Below are 21,789 nucleotides of genomic sequence, written 5' to 3' on the forward strand. Positions count from 1 at the left end.
CCGGGGTGGCATGCGGACATAAAATCAGACACCCAAATGGCATGCAGACATAAAAAACGGACACCCAGATGACATGCGGACATAAAACCGGACACCCGAATGGTGTGCAGACATAAAAAACGGACACCCAGATGACATGCGTACATAAAACCGGACACCCGAATGGTGTGCAGACAAAAAACGGACACACGGATGGCATACGGACATAAAAACGGACAGACAAATGGTATACGGACATAAAAACGGACACACGGATGGCATATGGACATAAAAACGGAAACACGGATGGCATATGGACATAAAAACGGAAACACGGATGGCATACGGACATAAAAACGGACACACAGATGACAACACGGATGAAAAATCAACATTTTTTTCTGGAGGTAAAACGGACGATTTGATATACACTCATGTGAACACGGCCTAACTTGTGCAGTAGTGTACCCAGGACACCATGACCCTTCAGTCCCTGACATTTGCCCATGAATGACACTACAATTGTGCAATATTTTTGGTGAATTTGTCCTTATGTCACATACAAATTGCACCAAGCTGCCAACAAGAAAAAAAGATTGTTGAAATGACACTTTCGCTTTTTAGAAATGCGCCTTGTTGTGTCAATTCAGCTTATCTGAGAAGGAGTCATTAAGGCGAGTCGCCTCGTACCTATTACTTCCTTTCTCTCTCCCCGGTTCTCTAATATTTAGCAGTGTAAGTTGATGGCTGAGAAAGCGTTTCTGCTTCTGGTTTGTTTTTTTAATTTCTCTTTCTCTCTTAATTAGTTCCAAAAATACCCAGGGGGCGTCTGCTGTGCTCTGAGACCACTCTTTTGAATGCAGAATGAGTTTGCCTTGTACATAGGGGCCTCTGGGAGCAAAGATTCAATTGAAATTGTAATACAACCTCATGATCTGTGTCTGGCTCAGCTTCACACAGAAACACGGCCCCAGTACCTGCAATGTCACGTCTGTGCCAGCTCCCAAGTTAACTATTACCTGCATGCGCTCCTGTAGTTTAGATTTGGCTTCATTCACAATGAGTTTTTGGATGAAAATGTTAAAGCAGATCTGCTCCAAAATCCACATCCTAAGCCAAAATCTTTTTAGTTTCCAACGAGGTTTTGAAAACTGCAAAAAAAAGCAGGCATGCTGCTTATTTTAGGGTATTTTCAGAGCAGAAACTCTCCATGGGTAAGAGAACACCGTCAATTTCAGAGGGATTCCGCCCGGAAAATAGCCCCATAAAGTGGGCATAATGCATGGCAAGGTCAAAATGACATAGCCGTTTTTAAAATGCTTCCCAATTCAGCAGTTAAAAAGTGACGCACATTAATCTCTCTATAAGGGCGCTGTCAGACGACCATACAAATCGGACCGAGATCAGACCAGAATGCACGGACTGGTCAGCTGGTCTCCCAGCTCGAACGTGACAGCTTCATATATTTTTATGAAGAAGTCATGCTTGGGTCAGGAGACCCTCCAACCAGTCCGTGCATTGTGGTCCAATTTATACGGTCACCTGACTGCGCCCTAATTAACAATATAGACTGAAAGCCACCACCGGCAGAGATGCAGCAAGAACGACAGAGAAGCCACCTCAGGAAAACGACCACCAGCATTCTCCTGAAGCGCTTTGACCTGGAAAAAATTATGACGTGTACACATAATCCAATTCTCCAATAAAACTCAAGGTTTTTGAACTCCTCATAATATTGGGAGAGTTTCTTCCCCGAAAACTCATCAAAAACACCTCAATATGAACACTCACTAATGCACATTCTCCAAACTGTCAAGTCAAAATACTAAAAAAGTTCATAGAAAAAAATACTTCAAAAATCTCTTCAAAAGTGCTTCACGGAAAACATGACTCCCAAACCAAAATTCCCTGTGACCATACTCTGAAGTTTCTGAAAGCTTCTTTAGGGTATGTGCACAAGATCTTATTGAACAGTTTTTAGAGCAGAAACTTGATTTTGAGGAGTTTTGAGATTTGAAGGAGGATTTGGAGAGTTTCTGCACCAAAAACTCTTTATGAACATGCCCATAAAGAGTGCTTGACGAAGTTTTTGATAGGAATTTGGCTGCCGTCACACTAGCAGTATTTGGTCAGTATTTTACATCAGTATTTGTAAGCCAAAACCAGGAGTGGGTGATAAATGCAGAAGTGGTGACGTGTTTCTATTATACTTTTCCCCTAATTGTTCCATTCCTGGTTTTGTCTTACAAATACTGATGTCGATGTGAATACTTTTCTGCCCAATGATGACAGAAGGAAAATACTGATGTAAAATACTGACCAAATACTGCTAGTGTGACGGCAGCCTTTTGGAGCAGAATACATGTCAAAATCCTCATAAAAAAGCATGAATGTACCTTCAGACTCGGTACATGGATTTCGGAGAGGATTCTGCTGCAAAATCCACATTGATCAACAGGGCTTCAGAGGGGCTACACCATGTCAAAAAAGTAGTGAAAGTTTAGTTAAACTTTAAGTGATGACTTGCATTCATTTTTTTATAGAAGGAAAGGGTCAGATAGAAGTGGTCATAATGAACCTGGCCTTTTTCAGTCGGGTCAGCGTGATCCCTGTGTGTAGAGGGAGGTGACACCGGGGACTCAGAGCAGCTCCTGGAACACTGTGACTTATGAAATGAACTGGAACAATGCAAGTGTCTGTAAATGCAGAGAAGAATAGACACTCCCTGTGATATACTGCTCAGGTAAGGCAGGAGGGGGCTGCACTGGGGGACAGCCATGTCTCATCATAGGTAGAAGTAATTTTCTGCATCGTCTCTACCAGGCAGCCAGTCAGTCGGGAAATTAGAAAGTTAATAATAGAAAAATAAAAACCTCCAAATGAAATGACTGAGTCTTCATATCTGCTCCTCTGTGTGATGGTGGTTTAAAGGGGCGCCGCATTCGTAGGAAGAACTGGGGATGAGATAAAGTAGATCAAAGGAACCATAACTGATTAACTACCTGGTTGATCCTGCCAGTAGCATATGCTTGTCTCAAAGATTAAGCCATGCACGTGTAAGTACACACGGACGGTACAGTGATACTGCGAATGGCTCATTAAATCAGTTATGGTTCCTTTGATCTCTCCAAACCGTTGATTGATCACTTCAAAGTTGAGTGCCGGGCTTCTTATTATTATTGTTAACGGAGTTGGAGCCTACCCTGGCACCTCATATAGTGGTGCGCACGGTTCTCTTTCTCAGTTACAAAATAAGAGTAGACCTCCTAAATGTTATGTCTCACCTGACGAGGTGGATCCTCAAAGTCTTTGATCCAGTTGAGAAGATGGAATGCAGCAGGCACCAAAATTTGAGGAAGAGGAATCGAGGAGAACTAGCCGGAACAAAGAAGGCTGAAGTAGCTGATGATGGCTAGAGGTAAGCTGGCTGCAGTGTCGGGAAGGCACCTGGAGCTGAGTATACTGGATGGCACCTTGGTTGATGAACAGCAGAACTAAATATGCAAGATGGTACTTTGAAACTGCAGAGCACAGAATGCGGACAGGGACCTTAGAACAGCTGAGCTCTTTTTAAATCATGACAACCCAAAACATCCAAATGACCCTGATCAAAAGTTCACATACCCTGGTGATTTTGGCCTGATAACATGACCAGAAGTTAACACAAATGGGTTTGAATGGTTACTAAAGGTACCATCCTCACCTGTGACCTGTTTGCTTGTAATCAATTTGTGTGCATAAAGCTGAGCGAGTTTCTGGGATCCAGACAGACTCTTGCATCTTTCATCCAGCCACTGATGTTTCTGGATTGCGAGTCATGGGGAAAGCAAAAGACTTGTCAACGGATCTATGGGAAAAGGTAGTTGAACTGTATAAAACAGGAAAGGGATACAAAAAGATATCCAAGTAATTGATAAAGCCAGTCATCAGCGTTCAAACTGTGATTAACAAATGGAAAATCAGGGGCTCTGTGAAAACAAAACCATGAAACCACAGTCAGGTAGACCAACAAAAATTTCCTCCACAACTGCCAGGAAAATAGTTTGTGATGCAAAGAAAAACCCATAAATAACATTAGCTGAAATACTGGACTGTCTGAAAACTAGTGGTGTGGCTGTTTCAAGATGCACAATAAGGAGGCACTTGAAGAAAAATGGGCTGCATGGTCGAGTCGCCAGAAGAAAGCCATTACTGTGCAAATGCCACAAAGTATCTCACCTACAATACGCAAAACAGAACAGAGACAAGCCTCAAAACTTCTGGAACAAGGTAATGTGGAGTAATGAGACCAAAATTGAATTTTTTGGCCACAACCATAATCGTTACATTTGGAGAGAGGTCAGCAAGGCCTATGATGAAAGGAAAACCATTCCTACTGTGAAGCACAGAAGTGGATCGCTGATGTTTTGGGGATGTGTGAGCTACAAAGGCGCAGGAAACTTGGTCGAAGTTGAAGGAAAGATGAATACAGCATGTTATCAGCAATACTGGAGGAAAGTTTGAAATCATCAGCCCGGAAGCTGAGCATGGGATGTACTTGGACATTCCAACATGACAACGATCCAAAACACAAGGCCAAGTCGACATGTCATTGGCTACAGCAGAACAAAGTGAAGGTTCTGGTGTGGTCATCTCAGTCTCCTGACTTCAATATCATTGAGCCACTCTGGGGAGATCTCAACCGTGCAGTTCATGCTAGACAGCCAAGGAATTTACAGGAATTGGAGGCTTTTTGCCAAGAAGAGTGGGCAGCTTTACCATCTGAGAAAATAAAGAACCTCATCCACAACTACCACAAAAGACTTCAAGCTGTCATTGATGTTAGAGGGGGCAATAAAAGGTATAAAGAATTGGGGTATGTGAACTTTTGATCAGGGTCATTTGGATGTTTTGGGTTGTTATTATGATTTAAACCCAGTAGTTTGACAATAAATTGATTAACCCAACCACTAACCATGAGTGGAGAAACAGTTTTGGTGTTATCATTCATATTCTCTGGAAAAAGGCCAAGAAAGCAAAAATTCTGCTGGGGTATGTAAACTTTTGAGCACAATTGTAACCTTGCTTAGGGTGCAGTCACGGGTTAATTGTTCACATTACGTCCCCATTGCCCAGCACAGTGATATAAACATCTGTAGCGCCAGTTCATGTGTACATAGATGTCCTTTTCTCCCCACAGCTTGCTGTTTGCTATTATATAGTTGGCAGGATCTTCTCGAGTCCTCTGTTAGCAGGAACAACACTTGCCAAAGAAGAGTTACACTGTGGGTTCTGTACTGTATTCCCGCAGCTAAATAATGGATGGGTTACAGTCAGCGGCCAAATGTGCACCCCCACCCAAAGTACACAGCTTACGTATCCTCACGCTTCTACGACTTTCCTTAAAGTTTGCTGGCAAACAACCTGTTAGGAGTATATAGAATCACGTAATTATGACTGACGGTCTCTTCTCCGGCAGCCGCTGTTCACTTCCTGTTCAAGAAGGAAAACACACTTTAGAAAGAATGGATGGCAAAGATGTAGACCTGGGCGTCTTGGATCCGGCTGTTGGTGATGTCAGGTGAGTGGCTGGTTATCAGCATGGCATCCCTCTTGGGTAGCTGTATAAGTCCTTGTAGTAAAGGGGGTAGAAAGCTCTATTGAACCCCTTTGTTTCAGAAATCAGTAGTTATCCAAGAACATAGACATCACCAAACCTTCTTAATATGGGCAAAATGTAACACTAGGCACAAATGCATGGAGGTTTCCACAGGTATAGGGCCACACTATCCTGTGGGGTGAGTCAGTTGGGTGCAAGGGATGCAGTCGCACCCAGGCCCTAGAGCCTAGGGGACCCAAAAGATCCTCGTAGTCCATATTTTTCTACTCAGTATATTAGGTCCAGCCCTTATTCCACATATCCACAAGTCTTAGTTCCTCCTGTTCTCCATGCGCATGGTATCTATGAAGTCCCATGAGCAAATTCCCTCCAATACTTAATTATATTATACATCTTGCCGTCACTGTGCCCCCTGCCCACCACACCATCGTCAGCGCTCCGCCTCGTCTAGACCCCCCCCGAGGTGCCCGATTTTTTCATGCAACCCACAAAGGCTCAAATCAATTCTCTTGCTTGCAAAATGATATCTGCATGATCCCGCTTTCTCAGGATGTGCATTACAGTTTCAATTAGATGGCTCCATAAATGTGCCTTCCATGAAATCACCAGGTTTATCTGCCGGCGGCACACAGATGCCTGCTTTAATACAATGGAATGAGAATTGGTAGGGGCGATGTAACGAGAGTCCTTGCGGATTAGAATCATATTATTTTAATCCAGCGGTGTAGGTGTCGGAAAAGGCAGAAGTTGCAGTTGTAACTGGTGACCAATAGGGGGCCCCTGTGTTACACAGAATGAGTAGAAAAGCAATAACTGTAGTAAGAGCCATCTTCATCCAAGAGGTGAGCAAATCGATTCTCTGGACTCAGGTCCAGTGTCCACATCAGTAGTCCGTGGCCCCCAGACAGCAACCTTGCAAACTTCCTACTACCTGCATCATTCCCAACGCCTCGTCTAATTAGTAGCCCTGCGCAACATTATGCGTGCATCACGACAAGCTTAGGCTACGTTCACATTAGCATTGTGCGGCGCAGCGTCGGCGACGCAACGCACGACGCATGCAAAACGCATGCACAACGCAGCGTTTTGTGACGCATGCGTTAATTTTCTGCATGATTTTTGGCGCAGAAAAAACTGCATCATGCAGCGTCCTCTGCGCCCTGACAGTTGCGCCAAAATGACGCATGCGTCACAAAACGCAAGACAACGCATGTCCATGCGCCCCCATGTTAAATATAGGGGCGCATGACGCATGCGTCGCCGCGGCTGCGCCCGACGCTGCGCCGCATAACGCTAATGTGAACGTAGCCTTACTAATCAGAAGAGGCACCGGGGATGCCGGCAGATAAGATACAGTATTCAGGGCAACCATCCCTGACCATGGAATATTGACATAGCTCCTGGACCAGGGTCCTGCAAATCGATTTGCTTATCTCTACTGGATATGCCATAAGGCCATGTTCACACTTTGCGGTTTTTACCGCAGATCCGCGGCGATTTTGATGCTGCGGGTCCGCAGCAGTTTCCATAGCGTTTCCATTTACATGCAACCCCTATGGAAACCGCAAACCGCTGTGCACATGCTGCGGGAAAAACCGCGCAGAAACGCAGCGGTTTAAAACCCGCAGCATGTCACTTCTTTGTGCAGAATCGCAGCGATTCTGCACACATAGAAATGCCTTGAACCGCTTACTTCCCGCATGGGGCTGTGCCCACATTGCGGGAAGTAAGCGGTTAATGTGCGGGTGGTACCCGGGGTGGAGGAGAGGAGACTCTCCTCCAGGCCCTGGGAACCATATTTGGGGTAAAAAAAAGAATAAAAATAAAAAATCATGTTATACTCACCTCTCAGCGCTGCACGCGGCCGACCGGTCAGAGTTGCTGTGCGAACAGGACCTGCGGTGACGTCGCGGTCACATGACCATGATGACGCCGCGGTCACATGACCGTGACGTCACGAAGGGTCCTTCTCGGCACAGCATCTTTGGAACCGGAGCGCCGGGTGCAGCGCCCAGGAGATCTGGACATCGGAGGGTGAGTATAACCAAATTTTATTATTTTTAATATTACTAGTGATGCTGCATATTGCTGCATATGCAGCATCAATAGTATAGGAGTAATCCCGCAGCGGAAACCGCGGAACAAACCGCGATAAATCTGCAGGGATAACCGCAGCGGTTTTGCCCTGCAGATTTATCAATTCCGCTGCGGGAGAACCCGCAGAGGGACGCCGCAAAGTGTGAACATGGCCTAAATGTCTGTGACGGGAATACTGTTGTGAATTCTGCTTTTGGGCTCCCTCCGGTGGTTGTAGGTGGTAATGCAGTTGTCCCTGAGTTGCAGTCCTGGTCAGGTGTATCTGCTGATTGCAGTTCTGACTGGGGTATTTAGGCGTGCAGGATTCATTAGTCCTTGCCAGTTGTCCATGGTTGTTGGGAGGTTTTGGTCCTGGTTTGGTTCCTTCTGCCTTCTGCCAAATCAGCAAAGATAAGTGTCTGGTTTTGTTTCTGTGGCACACATGCTGTGTGCTTAATAATTCTGTGCTATTCAGTGTTTTTTGTCCAGCTTAGATTGTGTCAGTATTTTCTCAGTCTTGTTGGATTCTCTGGAGTGGCAGATATACATTCCATGTCTTTAGTTAGATTGTGGAACTTTTTGTATTATCTGCTGTGGATATTTTTGGAAGGGTTTTAATACTGACCGCTTAGTATTCTGTCCTAGCTTTCCCTATTTAGCTAGAGTGGCCTCTTTTGCTGAATCCTGTTTTCTGCCTGTGTGTGTCTTTCCTCTCCTACTCACAGTCAATATTCGTGGGGGGCTGCCTATCCTTTGGGGTTCTGCTCTGAGGCAAGGTAGTATTCCTATTTCTATCTATAGGGGTATTTAGTCCTCCGGCTGTGTCGAGGTGTCTAGGGTTTGTTAGGCACACCCCACGGCTACTTCTAGTTGCGGTGTTAGTTCAGGTTTTGCGGTCAGTACAGTTTCCACCTACTCCAGAGAAAGTTCATGCGGCTCCAAAGTCACCGGATCATAACAGAATACACCTTTAATGATCACACTCATTCCCTCTACACCATCGCTGCAGGTAAACCAAGCAAGGCCATGGTGCCAGCTGAGATAAAAGGACATCTATCTATGCGCTGGCATCCCTGACGTGTGCCAGTGCCAATGTGAGACAAGGACAGCATGTCACTATTCACATTAATTTCTTATGGGGCCACTTGTGCAAAGTTGGCAACCAATCAGATTGCTGATCAAATGTCCCTGTAATAGATAGCCATCAATAACTACCCCATTCTGTACTACTCCCCTTCATTAAACGTTCGTCTAGTTTCATATACCCATTTTCATTAAAGTTATTCCCTATCTATGCGATACGGGACAACTTGCAGGGGGTCAGACCACTAAGACAACCACCATATTCTCGATCAGGGCTTCAGAACCTGAGAATGGGGCTTTGAATCCCCCCTAAATAAAGCAGAGTTGTGCAGGCATAACCTTTGCTCCATTCATTGTCTATGGGACTAGTTGAGCGCTGCACTCAGCAGTCCAATAGATAATGAGTGGAGCAGAGGCCGAACATGCACACGTCTGCTCTAGTGATGAGTGAACGTGCTTAGATAATGTCTAATCCGAGCATGGATTGCCTGAGTACTGTAGGCTGTCTAACCGCCGCAAAACATGCAGCCGCAGGGTCTCGAACATATTATTTGAGCACACCGAAGTCATTTGGTTAGCACAGGAGCATGCTCGCTCATCACTAGTCTGCTCTATTTTGGGTGGGCCTGCAGAGACCCATAGGTCAAGTTCACACATTGAGTATTTGGTCACTGTTTTACCTCAGTAATTGTAAGCCAAAACCAGGAGTGAACGTGGCCTTATTCAGGATTCATAGGATAACCTTTTTTTAAAAAATAACCCTTTAACCTTCTAGTGAATTCTGGGTTAATTTAGGGGAAGGTCCCCTCTCCAGGAGCCCTGAGTCGGTTACTGGAGTGAGAGGTTACAGTGTCTTTCACTCCAGAGGACCTGTCCTTTCCAGCATTATTCAAACCATTTACATGAATGGACACTGTGTAACACATAGTTTCTGGAGCAATGGAAATGTGTTCTATGAAGTGATGAGTCACCCTTCTGTATGTGGTGTCTGATGGACCAGTCTGGGTTTGGCGAATGCCAGGAGAGCGTTACCGGCACTGTGCCAGCTGTAGTTTGGTGGAGGAGGGATAACGCTATGGGGTTGTATTTCAGACAATAGAAGATCACACTAGATCGCACCATGCACATAGGCTGCCATTGTTATCGGCAACAAGAGACCTGATGTCACGGTACGATGCGCTGCCGAAAACGATCATTTCACCCAATGAACGAGCATTTTGCTCCTTTACGGATGATCTGCAGCCTGATTACACGGCAAGAAATGAGCGTTCTTAACATCACTCATTCCCGATTATCTCGCAGTGTAATTGTCCCTATTAAGTCGCGTTCACATGGTCAATATTTGGTCAGTATTTTACCTCAGTATTTGTAAGCCAAAACCAGGAGTGGAACGATCAGAGGAAAAGTATAATAGAAACACGTCACCAGGTACAGACTGGGACTGAAATTCAGCCCTAGCATTTGAAATCACACAAGCCCTTTGTGTCCTCACCCCCAAGCACCACATGATAATATATTACTAATATTACCCTTGATGGAGAAAAGTAAGATATACTACAAGACCAATATTTCTATTAATACCAGTAATACCACTATATAAGATTAAATAATTATAATATAAAAATATTTCAATATTACAAATACCAACAAACCATAACCAAATCTTACCAGCATATACCGTTATAATAATACCACCATACTGATCGTTAAATGGGTTGAGGTTAAAGTCGATGTAACTTCAGACTTCTGAATCCTGTGAGGATTCACTGGTGTCGGCATTGGGAGCGGCCGTTATGTGCCCATAAGCGATTTTCACACCTCCGTCCACATTCCGACTAATTGTACTCGACTTTGTTAAATTCACTTGTATTGAGCGAGGCCGCATACGTCTAGTTAGCATGTGACCGCATGTATGCAAAGCTCGTATTTGCGGTTACATGATAAGGGGCGTATCTAGAGTAGGTGCGAGGGTTGCACCCGAGATTTGGACCCTAGTGGGACTCAAAAGTCCCTTTGGCCTAAATGAAAAGGCCAAAACTATTAAAGACTTTCAATAATTAAGGGCCCCATGAGAGCTTTTGCATTGGGACCCATGTTGTTCAAGTTACACCACTGCACATGATCACCAACTTCCAGTGTCGGCACCTGAGAATCCTCACAGCGCATGAGCTCTGTGAGGATTCAGAAGTCCACAGTCACATAGTCACTGGAGACATTAACTTCAAGTCCACCCCACAGCTCCTTATATACCGTATTATGGTGATATACCTCACAGCCCATATACAGTATGACGATGCCACCAACAGCCTCCCATATAGTATGATGCTTCATCACATAGTCTCCTATGTAGTATGATGGTCCCCCCATCAGTACACTATATGGTATGGTTGTATACCCCACAGTACCTTATATACTATGATGGTCCAACTCACAGCGTCCTATACAGCGTGATGATACCCCACAGCCCCCCGAAAAAAAAAAATCCCTATACTCACCTAATCCAGACTCCTCATCCTCCGCAACAGCTTTCTCGTCTTCTATCCATTCTCGCAGTGGATGCTGGCGGCACCCTGCAGTGACGTCATTGCACCGCTGACATTCCCTGCTTGGTGCTGGCCTCCAGCAGACTGAAGACAGAAGGTACGCCCGCCAGCGACTTTGTGTTCCTCACAACTATTAACAGTATAGGCATCTTGAGGACACAGATTCTGTTAACAATGCAGCAGAGAAGGCGGCCCAGGAACAGAGAGGCCCTTCTGGCATTTGCCAAAATTGCCAGAAGGCCAGTGCAGCCCTGCACATCACCACTTCTGTATTTCTCACCCACTCCTGGTTTTGGCTTACAAATACTGAGGTAAAATACTGACCAAATACTGAATGTGGCCTAAATGTGCTTGTCTACATATACTCTCCCACCTGTCCTGACCGCAGGACTAGAAATAAGCTAGTGGCGACCACCCCAATGCCCCCACTATAACATAGCATATTGCAAAGTTTTTAACACTAAAGTTCAGATACGGCTTTAAAGAAGGCTACTACTTGCGATAAAACGCAATTTTATTTTAAAGTACAAAATTAAAAGAATAGTATGATTGTGTACACTTTTGTATATTTTAACATACAAAGGTTAAATACATATAAAGATTAAATACATACGGTATAATGATTAAGTACGTATACTCACATCATCCGTCACCAAGAGGCTTTTAAACATCATCTGTCTGGAAAATCAGGGAAGCAACACCAAGACAGAGAACCCCTGGGAGATTACCTACACCGCATGGGCGTCCCCAATTATGCAGGTATCACAACACTGTACATGTACAGGTACCCAACTTTCTGCTTATGTCATAGTTATGTTTCTCTGGCCTTAGGCTAGGTTCACATTAGCGTTTCTGTGCGCAGCATATCATCTGCATGTGCAAACGCATGCTTACGCCTCCGCATCATCTTACGCATGACACAAAAAAAAAATGCTGCGTGTGGATGCATTTAAATGCGTTTTGGCATGCGTTTGCTTTTTTATGTGCATGGTGGAAGTGGTGACATCATTTCCCGAACATGCGCAGTCTAAAGTATTCATGCGTATCGAATGCATGCGTACGCATGTCCTTGCATACCAATGTGTTCCCATAGACAGTAATGCGTTTCTTGACGCACTCATCCGCATGTGCATGATTGCTCAATATTTGATGCCTCAAAAAATGCAACGTTGAATTTGCCGAATACCGCACACCACGAAACGACGCATGCGTATGCATCCGCATGTCCCTGCGTACACCATGTTAAAGATATGTACGCATGACGCATGCAGAGCTATGCGGACCATACACTGCGCACAGAAACGCTCATGTGAACCTGGCCTTATATAGTGATTTGCACTATGTGTAAGGCTATGTGCACACGTTGCGGATTTTGCTGCGGATCCACAGCGGTTTTCCATGCGTTTACAGTACCATGTAAACCTATGGAAAACAAAATCCGCAGTGCACATGCTGTGGAAAAAAACATGCGGAAACGCTGCGTTGTTTATTCTGCAGCATGTCAGTTCTTTGTGCGGATTCCACTGCGGTATACACCTGCTCCATAATAGGAATCTGCAGGTGTAAAATCGCAGGTGGAATCCGCACAAAAACTGCGGTAAATCCGCAGTGCGGTTTACCTACGGATTTACAAAAACAGGTGAGGAAAAATCAGCAGAAATCCAACCTACGTGTGCACATACCCTAACTCTTGTTTCACCCTGCCCTTCAAGTGGCCAGCTTTCAAGATGGGACGAAACTGAGATACCATGAAATCATCAGACAATGGGCAATAAAGCCTAATATAAAGCCTTAGAATATAAACAAGGGTTAGATAACTCCACCAGACAGAGGTTAAATAAACCTTAGGGTATGTGCACACGTCCGGATTTCTTGCTGAAATTTCCTGAAGAAAACCGGAAATTTTCTGCAAGAAATCCGCATTTTTTTTTTGCGGTTTTTTTCTGTTTTTTTTTTCGCGTTTTTTTTAGCATTCTGCAAGCGTAATTAGCTTGCAGAATGCTAAAGTTTTCCAAGCGATCTGTAGCATCGCTTAGAAAACTGACTGACAGGTTGGTCACACTTGTCAAACATACTGTTTGACAAGTGTGACCAACTTGTTACTATAGATGCAGCTTATGCAGCATCAATAGTAAAAGATAGAATGTTTAAAAATAATAAAAAAATGGTTATACTCACCCAGACGATCTCCTCAGCGGCGTCCGTTCCTATAGATGCCGGTGTGGTTCAGGACCTGTGATGACGTCGCGGCTTGTGATTGGTCGCGTGAGTCACATGAGCGGTCACGCGACCAATCACAAGACAGCGACGTCATCACAGGTCCTGAACCACACCATCTATAGGAACCGAAGAGAGAGCATGCACCGGAGAGGCGGGAACACTTCGGCGGCCATCAGAGGGTGAGTATAGGACTATTTTTTATTTTAATTCTTTTTTTTTTTACCAATTATATGGTGCCCAGTCCGTGGAGGAGAGTCTCCTCTCCTCCACCCTGGGTACCAACCGCACATAATCTGCTTACTTCCCGCATGGTGTGCACAGCCCCGTGCGGGAAGTAAGCAGATCAATGCACTCCTAGGTGTGCGGAATCCCCGCAATCCGCATTTTTTAATTAACATGTTGCTTTTTTTTCCGCGATGCGATTTTTTCGCGGAAAAAATCGCAACATTTGCACAAAAAATGCGGAATACCCTCTAAATAATAGGAGGCATATGTAAGCGTTTTTTTCGCGTTTTTATCACGTTTTTATAGCGAAAAAACGCGAAAAATCCTGAACGTGTGCACATGGCCTTAAAGTTTTAGAATAACAAACAGAAACATAGAACTGTTTGTGAGGTGAAAGGGCTTCAGACAACAAGTAAACAATTCTTAAGATTGTGTCACTGTGAGTATTGTCAGTCTGTAAATGTATGACCAGTATCATGGTCTGAATGCATTCTGTATATTACAACATGGACTCAAAATAGCCATTTTTATATTCACATTACACATAGTCCTCCGGGTCTCCTTCCAGTGGTAAAAGCAAATAACGGCCATTTGTCAGGCAGAAGATGTTTCTTGAGTCGCTCCTTTTCTCTGGAGTTTCGTAAACCTGAAGCGTCTTTTTATCATCGTTTTTTATTGTTTCTTGAGCGCTTTTGCAATGTTTTTTTCCACCTGCTCTTTAGCTAGCATTTTTTTTTAAATCCATTAACCCCTTTCTGCCATCAGACGTACTATTCCATCCATGTGACCCGGGGCCTAATTCCCATAGACGGAGTAGTACGTCATACGCGATCAGCCGCACTCACGGGGGGAGAGCGGACGATCGTGGCCCTGTGTCAGCTGATTATCACAGCTGACATCCGGCACTATGTGCCAGGAGTGGTCACACACCGCTCCCGGCACATTAACCCCCGAAACACTGCGATCAAACAAGATTGCCGTGTTCCGGTGGCATAGGGAAGCATCACGCAGGGAGCCCTTCCCTGAGACCCTCAGAACAACGCGATGTGATCGCGTTGTTCAGAGGGTCTCCTTCCTCCTCCCTGCAGGCCCCGGATCCAAGATGGCCACGGGGGTCCTTCCGGATCCTGCAGGGAGGTGGCTTGCCGGAGCTTGCTGAGAGCAGGCTCCGGCAAGCCTGCAGCACTGCCTGTCAGATCTGACAAAATATAGTGATATCCCACCCCGGAACTAAGTAAAAATGTGAAAAAAAAAAATTGTGTAAAAATATTTTAAAAAAATTCCTAAATAAAGAAAAAAATATAAAATAAATATTGTTCCAATAAATAAATTTAGTTGAGTAAAAAAAAAATAAAAGTAAACATATTTAGTATCGCCGCGTCCGTAACGACCCGTTCTATAAAACTGTCCCACTAGTTAACCCCTTCAATGAACACCGTAAAAAAATAAATAAAAACGAGGCAAAAAACAATGCTTTATCATCATACCACAGAACAAAAAATGGAATAACACGCGATTAAAAAGACGGATATAAATGTCATCTTGTCTCGCAAAAAATCAAGCCACCATACAGCGTCATCAGCAAAAAATTAAAAAAGTTTTAGCCCTCAGAATAAAGCGATGCAAAAACAATTTTTTTATATAAAATAGTTTTTATTGTCTAAAAGCGCCAAAACATTAAAAAATTATATAAATGAGATATAGCTGTAATCGTACTAACCCAAAGAATAAAACTGCTTTATCAATTTTACCACCCGCGGAATGCCCCACCCAAAAGAAATTCATGAATTGCTGGTTTTTGTTCATTCTGCCTCACAAAAGACGGAATAAAAAGCGATCAAAAAATGTCATGTGCCCGAAAATGATACCAATAAAAACGTCAACTCGTCCTACAAAAAACACCACCTCACATGACTCTGTGGACCAAAATATGTAAAAATTATAACTCTTAAAATGTGGTGATGCAAAAACTATTTTTGCAATAAAAAGCGTCTTTTAGCGTGTGACAGCTGCCAAACAAAAACCTGCTAAAAAACCCGCTATAAATAGTAAATCAAACCCCCCTTCATCACCCCCTTAGTTAGGGAAAAATAATAAAATTAAAAAAATATATTTATTTCTATTTTACTATTAGGGTTATGGTTAGGGCTAGGGTTAGGGTTGGGGCTAAAGTTAGGATTAGGGTTGGGGCTAAAGTTAGGGTTGGGGCTAAAGTTAGGGTTGGGGCTAAAGTTAGGGTTGGGGCTAAAGTTAGGGTTGGGGCTAGAGATGGGGTTAGGGTTTGGATTACGCTTACGGTAGGGATTACGGTTGGGATTAGGGGTGTGTCAGGGTTAGGGGTGTGGTTAGGGTTGGGATTAGGGGTGTGTTAGGGTTAGAGGTGTGCTGGGCTTAGAGGTGTGTTGGGGTTAAAGGTGTGGTTAGGGTTATGGCTGGGATTAGGTTTAGGGGTGTGTTCAGGTTAGGGTTGGAGTTAGAATTGGGGGATTTCCACTGTTTAGGCACATCAGGGGCTCTCCAAACGCGACATGGCGTCCGATCTCCATTCCAGCCAATTCTGCATTGAAAAAGTAAAACAGTGCTCCTTCCCTTCCGAGCTCTGCCATGCGCCCAAACAGTGGTTTACCCCCACATATGGGGTATCAGCGTACTCAGGACAAATTGGACAACAATTTTTGGGGTCCAATTTCTCCTGTTACCCTTAGGAAAATACAAAACTGGAGGCTAAAAAATAATTTTTGTGGAAAAAAATGATTATTTTCACGGCTCTGCGTTATAAACTGTAGTGAAACACTTGGGGGTTCAAATTTCTCACAACACATCTAGATAAGTTCCTTGGGGGGTCTAGTTTCCAATATGGGTCACTTATGGGGGGTTTCTACTGTTTAGGGTGATGCCCGCAGACCATTCCATCTAAGTCTGCATTCCAAACAGCGCTCCTTCCCTTCCAAGCTCTGACATGCGCCCAAACGATGGTCCCACCCCACATAGGGGGTATCAGCGTACTCAGGACAAATTAGACAACAACTTTTGCGGTCCAATTTCTCCTGGTACCCTTGGGAAAATAAAAATTGGGGGGCTAAAAATCATTTTTGTGGGAAAAAAGATTTTTTTATTTTCACGGCTCTGCGTTATAAACTGTAGTGAAACACTTGGGGGTTCAACATTCTTACAACACATCTAGATAAGTTCCTTGGGGGGGTCTAGTTTCCAATATGGGGCCACTTATGGGGGGTTTACACTGTTTAGGCACATCAGGGGCTCTCCAAACGCAACATGGCATCCCATCTCAATTCCAGTCAATTTTGCATTGAAAAGTCAAACGGCGCCCCTTCCTTTCTGAGCTCTGCCATGCGCCCAAACAGTGGTTTACCCCCACATATGGGGTATCGGCGTACTCCGGACAAATTGTACAACAACTTTTGTTGTCCAATTTTTCCTGTTACCCTTGGGAAAAAAAAAAATTAGGGGCGAAAAAATAATTTTTGTGAAAAAATATGATTTTTTATTTTTATGGCTCTACATTATAAACTTCTGCGAAGCACTTGGGGGTTCAAAATGCTCACCACTCATCTAGATAAGTTCCTTAGGGAGTCTACTTTCCAACATGGTGTCACTTGTGGGGGGTTTCCACTGTTTAGGCACATCAGGGGCACTCCAAACGCGACATGGTGTCCTATCTCAATTCCAGCCAATTTTGCATTGAAAAGTCAAACGGCGCTCCTTCCCTTCCGAGCTCTGCCATGCGCCAAAACAGTGGTTTACCCCCACATATGGGGTATCTACGTACTCAGGACAAATTGTACAACAACTTTCGGGGTCCAATTTCTCCTGTTACCCTTGGTGAAAAAAAAAATTGGACCTGAAGTAATTTTTTGGTTAAAAAAAGGTAAATGTTCATTTTTTTTAAACATTCCAAAAATTCCTGTGAAGCACCTGAAGGGTTAATAAACTTCTTGAATGCGGTTTTGAGCACCTTGAGGGGTGCAGTTTTTAGAATGGTGTCACACTTGGGTATTTTCTATCATATAGACCCCTCAAAGTGACTTCAAATGTGATGTGGTCCCTAAAAAAAAATGGTGTTGTAAAAATGAGAAATTGGTGGTCAACTTTTAACCCTTTTAACTTGCTAACAAAAAAAATGTTTCCAAATTGTGCTGATGTAAAGTAGACATGTGGGAAATGTTACTTATTAAGTATTTTGTGTGACATAATTCTGTCATTTAAGGGCATGAAAATTAAAAGTTGGAAAATTGCGAAATTGTAAATTTTTTTACCAAATTTCCATTCTTTTTACAAATAAACGCAAGTAATATCGAGGAACTTTTACCACTAACATGAAGTACAATATGTCACGAGAAAACAGTGTCAGAATCATCGGGATCTGTTGAAGTGTTCCAGAGTTATAACCTCATAAAGGGACAGTGGTCAGAATTGTAAAAATTGGCCCGGTCATTAAATGGAACCTGTCACCCCCCCTCAGGCGTTTAACTAAAAGAGCCACCTTGTGCATCACTAATGCTGAATTCTGACAAGGTGGCTCTTTAGTTACAAACGCCTGTACACGCTGAAATAGACACTTATAAAAAGTGCCCCCTCATACCCTGAATCTGTAATAATTATAGGGGATAACTCAGGAGACTCTTTGCATGGAACAAGACAACTACAAGACACAGTTTTATAACTGGTAAAGTCTATATTATCACACGGTGATTCAAACAGGTGCAGAGAGAAACTCAAGTCCACAACACTTGGTGCAAATAATAAACGCAGCTTAGCAGTCTATAGGAAACTTCAGAGGAAAATGCAATGAAGCAGAAAGTCTATGAAGCACAGTTATTCTTGAGGATACTTGACACGAATAAATCCTTGTCTTAGTCCAGGCACAGATAGATATGCTTATTAGGCAGTTCAAATAATATCTTAGCTCAACCAGGGAGGCCTGGTTAATAGTCTCAGGTTATTGCAAAGCAGAAACAGCTTACATGTCCAGCAAATGCAGATGGAAGTAAACACGAACAGCAGATGAAGGAGGATTACTGGAAACTTGTTGTATGCAGCAGGAACTCAGAGCTGAGTAGCAGGATCACCACACAGGTTCGCAGGAGCAGGTTTATAGCCGGGGAGTAATCAGAGGTCAGGAGCTGGATGCAAGGCAGAATACTCTAGCACAGACTGAAGGCTGGGGTGGAGTTTTATAGCAGGAAGACACAGTGCACAAGAGACCAAAGACGCCATCTTGGAAAAGGGCAGTAATGCACAAAAGGTAAAAAATGTTCAGAGTCCTGACAGAATCTGTCCCGGAGGCGGGACTTTGCTTCCTAATCAGACGCCGCACAGCCGTCACTCCGGGCCTGTACGCGCCGAGCACCGCCTCCTCTTGCTGCATTATCGTCCCCGGCGCCTGGACGATAATGAAGAGGAGGCGGCGCCCGGCGCGCACAGGCCCGGAGTGACGGCTGTGCGGTGTCTGATTAGGAAGGAAAGTCCCGCCCCCGGGACGGTTTCAGGGTATGAGGGGGCACATTTTATAAGTGTCTATTTCAGCCTGTACAGGTGTTTGTAACTAAAGAGCCACCTTGTCAGAATGCAGCATTAGTGCTGCACAAGGTGGCTGTTTTAGTTACAAACGCCTGAGGGGGTGACAGGTACCCTTTAACGTGCAAACCATCCTTGGGGGTAAAGGGGCTAAAGAATTTTACAAAACGCATTCTGTTGAAGCAAAAACACTGACAAAACACTCAGCAAAATGCCTGGACGTCTTTTCAGCCATCCCATTTATTTGTACTGAGCGTCTTCAGAGTAGAAGCCGCTAGAATTATTATTTATTTTAAAGGGAACCTGTCACCCCCAAAATCGAAGGTGAGCTAAGCCCACTGGCATTCTGGAATGCTGTAGATAAGCCCCCGATGTATCCTGAAAGATGAGAAAAAGAGGTTAGATTATACTCACCCAGGGGTGGTCCCGCTGCGGTCCTGGTCCGATGGGTGTCGCGTCCCGGTCCGGGGCCTCCTATCTTCTTACGATGACGTCCTCTTCTTGTCTTCACGCTCCGGCGCAGGCGTACTTTGTCTGTCCTGTTGAGGGCAGAGCAAAGTACTGCAGTGGGCAGGTGCCGGGCCTCTCTGACCTTTCCCAGCGCCTGCGCACTGCAGTACTTTGCTCTGCCCTCAACAGGACAGACAAAGTACGCCTGCGCCGGAGCGTGAAGACAAGAAGAGGACGTCATCGTAAGAAGATAGGAGGCCCCGGACCGGGACGCGACACCCATCGGACCAGAACTGCAGAAGGACCGCCCCTGGGTGAGTATAATATAACCTCGTTTTCTCCTCTTTCAGGATACATCGGGGGCTTATCTACAGCATTCCAGAATGCTGTAGATAAGCCCCTGATGCCGGTGATTACCTCACCAGCCATTTTGGGGGTTGACAGGTTCCCTTTAAAGCTTGGCGTGGTTAAAAGAATTGAAACACCTGACTATATGAGCAGCAATTTGTTTTCCTATATAAACCATTAGGAAAATTCTTTTGACCATTTTAATAGAGCTCCTTCTGCCTTTTCTTTTTTAAACAAGATCCACAAAAACTGCAGAAAAAGACGCAGTGTGAACATGCCCTAATGGTTAGAAAATAATGGGGGTTTATTGACCACAGAAAAATGTCTCCTGCACAAGAGACAGCGCGCACTTCGGCCTCTAGGGCTTCGTTCCCCTCCAGTGACTCTGCCGCTCATTTGGGACACCAGTCACTGCGGAACAGTTGGTTCCTTACACGTGTACCCAACAGCCAATCAGAGCTCTCCACATGAGACTACGTCACCTCACGTCTGATCTGTAGCGCTATGGGTCCTTACATAGGCGTCAATGTAGATGCCTGATGTTTATAGTCTGCGCTGTCCGCTATGGAGAAGTTCGCTCAGTCTCCACAGCCCCACAGTTATAACGAGGCAGTCACCAAGTCAGGGAGTACAGTAACAGCTTCTTCACCATATCAGGGTTCACTGACTTGGCATGGCGCTAACATTATTTACTTTCCCAGCTGTTGGGTATACCAAGATGGCTGACAGAGGCTTCACCTGCATGGCTTCACAGTATGAGTTCCATCATGGCTGCAAGTGTCAGCCAATCTGCCTGAGCTAATAATTTACCCGTTATCGATCAGTGTGATCCGTATAAGCGGCGCCATGTGAGCTGGACTTTCTCCTAGTGATGTCGTCTCCCCGTGTGTTCTCTTCCGGCAGTGCAGTGGGCAGCCCCAGTCGGGTCCTTCCGTGGTGTGGGCACGCTGTGGGTGTATGAGGTCCCCGGCGGCGGAGAGAGATGTGCGGCTGGAGGTGCCGGTGACAGCTGGAGGCGACATGGACGGAGGGGGAGTTCTCGGCCACGGGGGGCTGAGGCTCCTGGCCTGTTTTCTGGGGGTGTTTGTTTGTTACTTCTACTACGGAATCCTGCAGGAGACAATGTGAGTGACTGGGGGAATTACACTGTGTATAAGCGAGCAGCAGAGACCGGGGGGCTCCAGCCACTAGAGGGGGCGCTCTCCATCTGCCCCGATCACTGTACAGACTACTATGCATTACTTGTATGCTTCTTGTGTGTATGCTCCAGAGCTGCAGTCAGATGCTGCCTTCAGAGCTGAACTCTGCCAGTGTCATCATGTGCTAGCTCAATGTGTGCACTGGGCTCTTGGCAGTAATTGCACGTCCCCCATGACTCCACCAGCAGAATAGTGAGTGCTGCTCTGGAGTATAAAGCGAGAGGAAACTGAGGATATGGAATGTGTGTACACCATGTAGAGACTCCACCAGCAGAACAGTAAGTGCAGCTCTGGAGAATTACACAGTGTGTAACTCACTGTCGGTACTGGGTAAGATATAGATTATATACACACACACACACATATATATATATATATATATATATATATATATATATATATATATATAGTGCTTCTCACAGAATTAGAATATCATCAAAAAGTGAATTTATTTCAGTTTTTATACAAAAAGTGAAACTCATCCAAAGACATACTGATAGGGAATTTAGATTGTGAGCCCCATCGGGGA

General features: G+C 44.6%; 1 protein-coding gene across 2 annotated transcripts in view; it reads left to right on the top strand.

Annotated features, from left to right (window-relative positions):
* The window catches only part of SLC35B1 (solute carrier family 35 member B1), a 41,562-nt gene that overhangs the window by 3,362 nt on the left and 16,411 nt on the right, over window positions 1-21,789 (top strand). Inside the window, exons 2-3 of one of the 2 annotated variants that reach the window (XM_077252573.1) lie at window positions 5,438-5,539; window positions 20,970-21,185. In XM_077252573.1, coding sequence (XP_077108688.1) covers window positions 5,438-5,539; window positions 20,970-21,185 — 318 coding nt within the window. Of the gene's footprint in view, window positions 1-5,396; window positions 5,540-20,969; window positions 21,186-21,789 lie in introns of those variants that run through there. The other variant, XM_077252572.1, reaches the window with a different exon arrangement.

The sequence above is a fragment of the Ranitomeya variabilis genome, chromosome 4 (assembly GCF_051348905.1).
Source record: "Ranitomeya variabilis isolate aRanVar5 chromosome 4, aRanVar5.hap1, whole genome shotgun sequence".
Lineage (NCBI taxonomy): Eukaryota > Metazoa > Chordata > Amphibia > Anura > Dendrobatidae > Ranitomeya > Ranitomeya variabilis.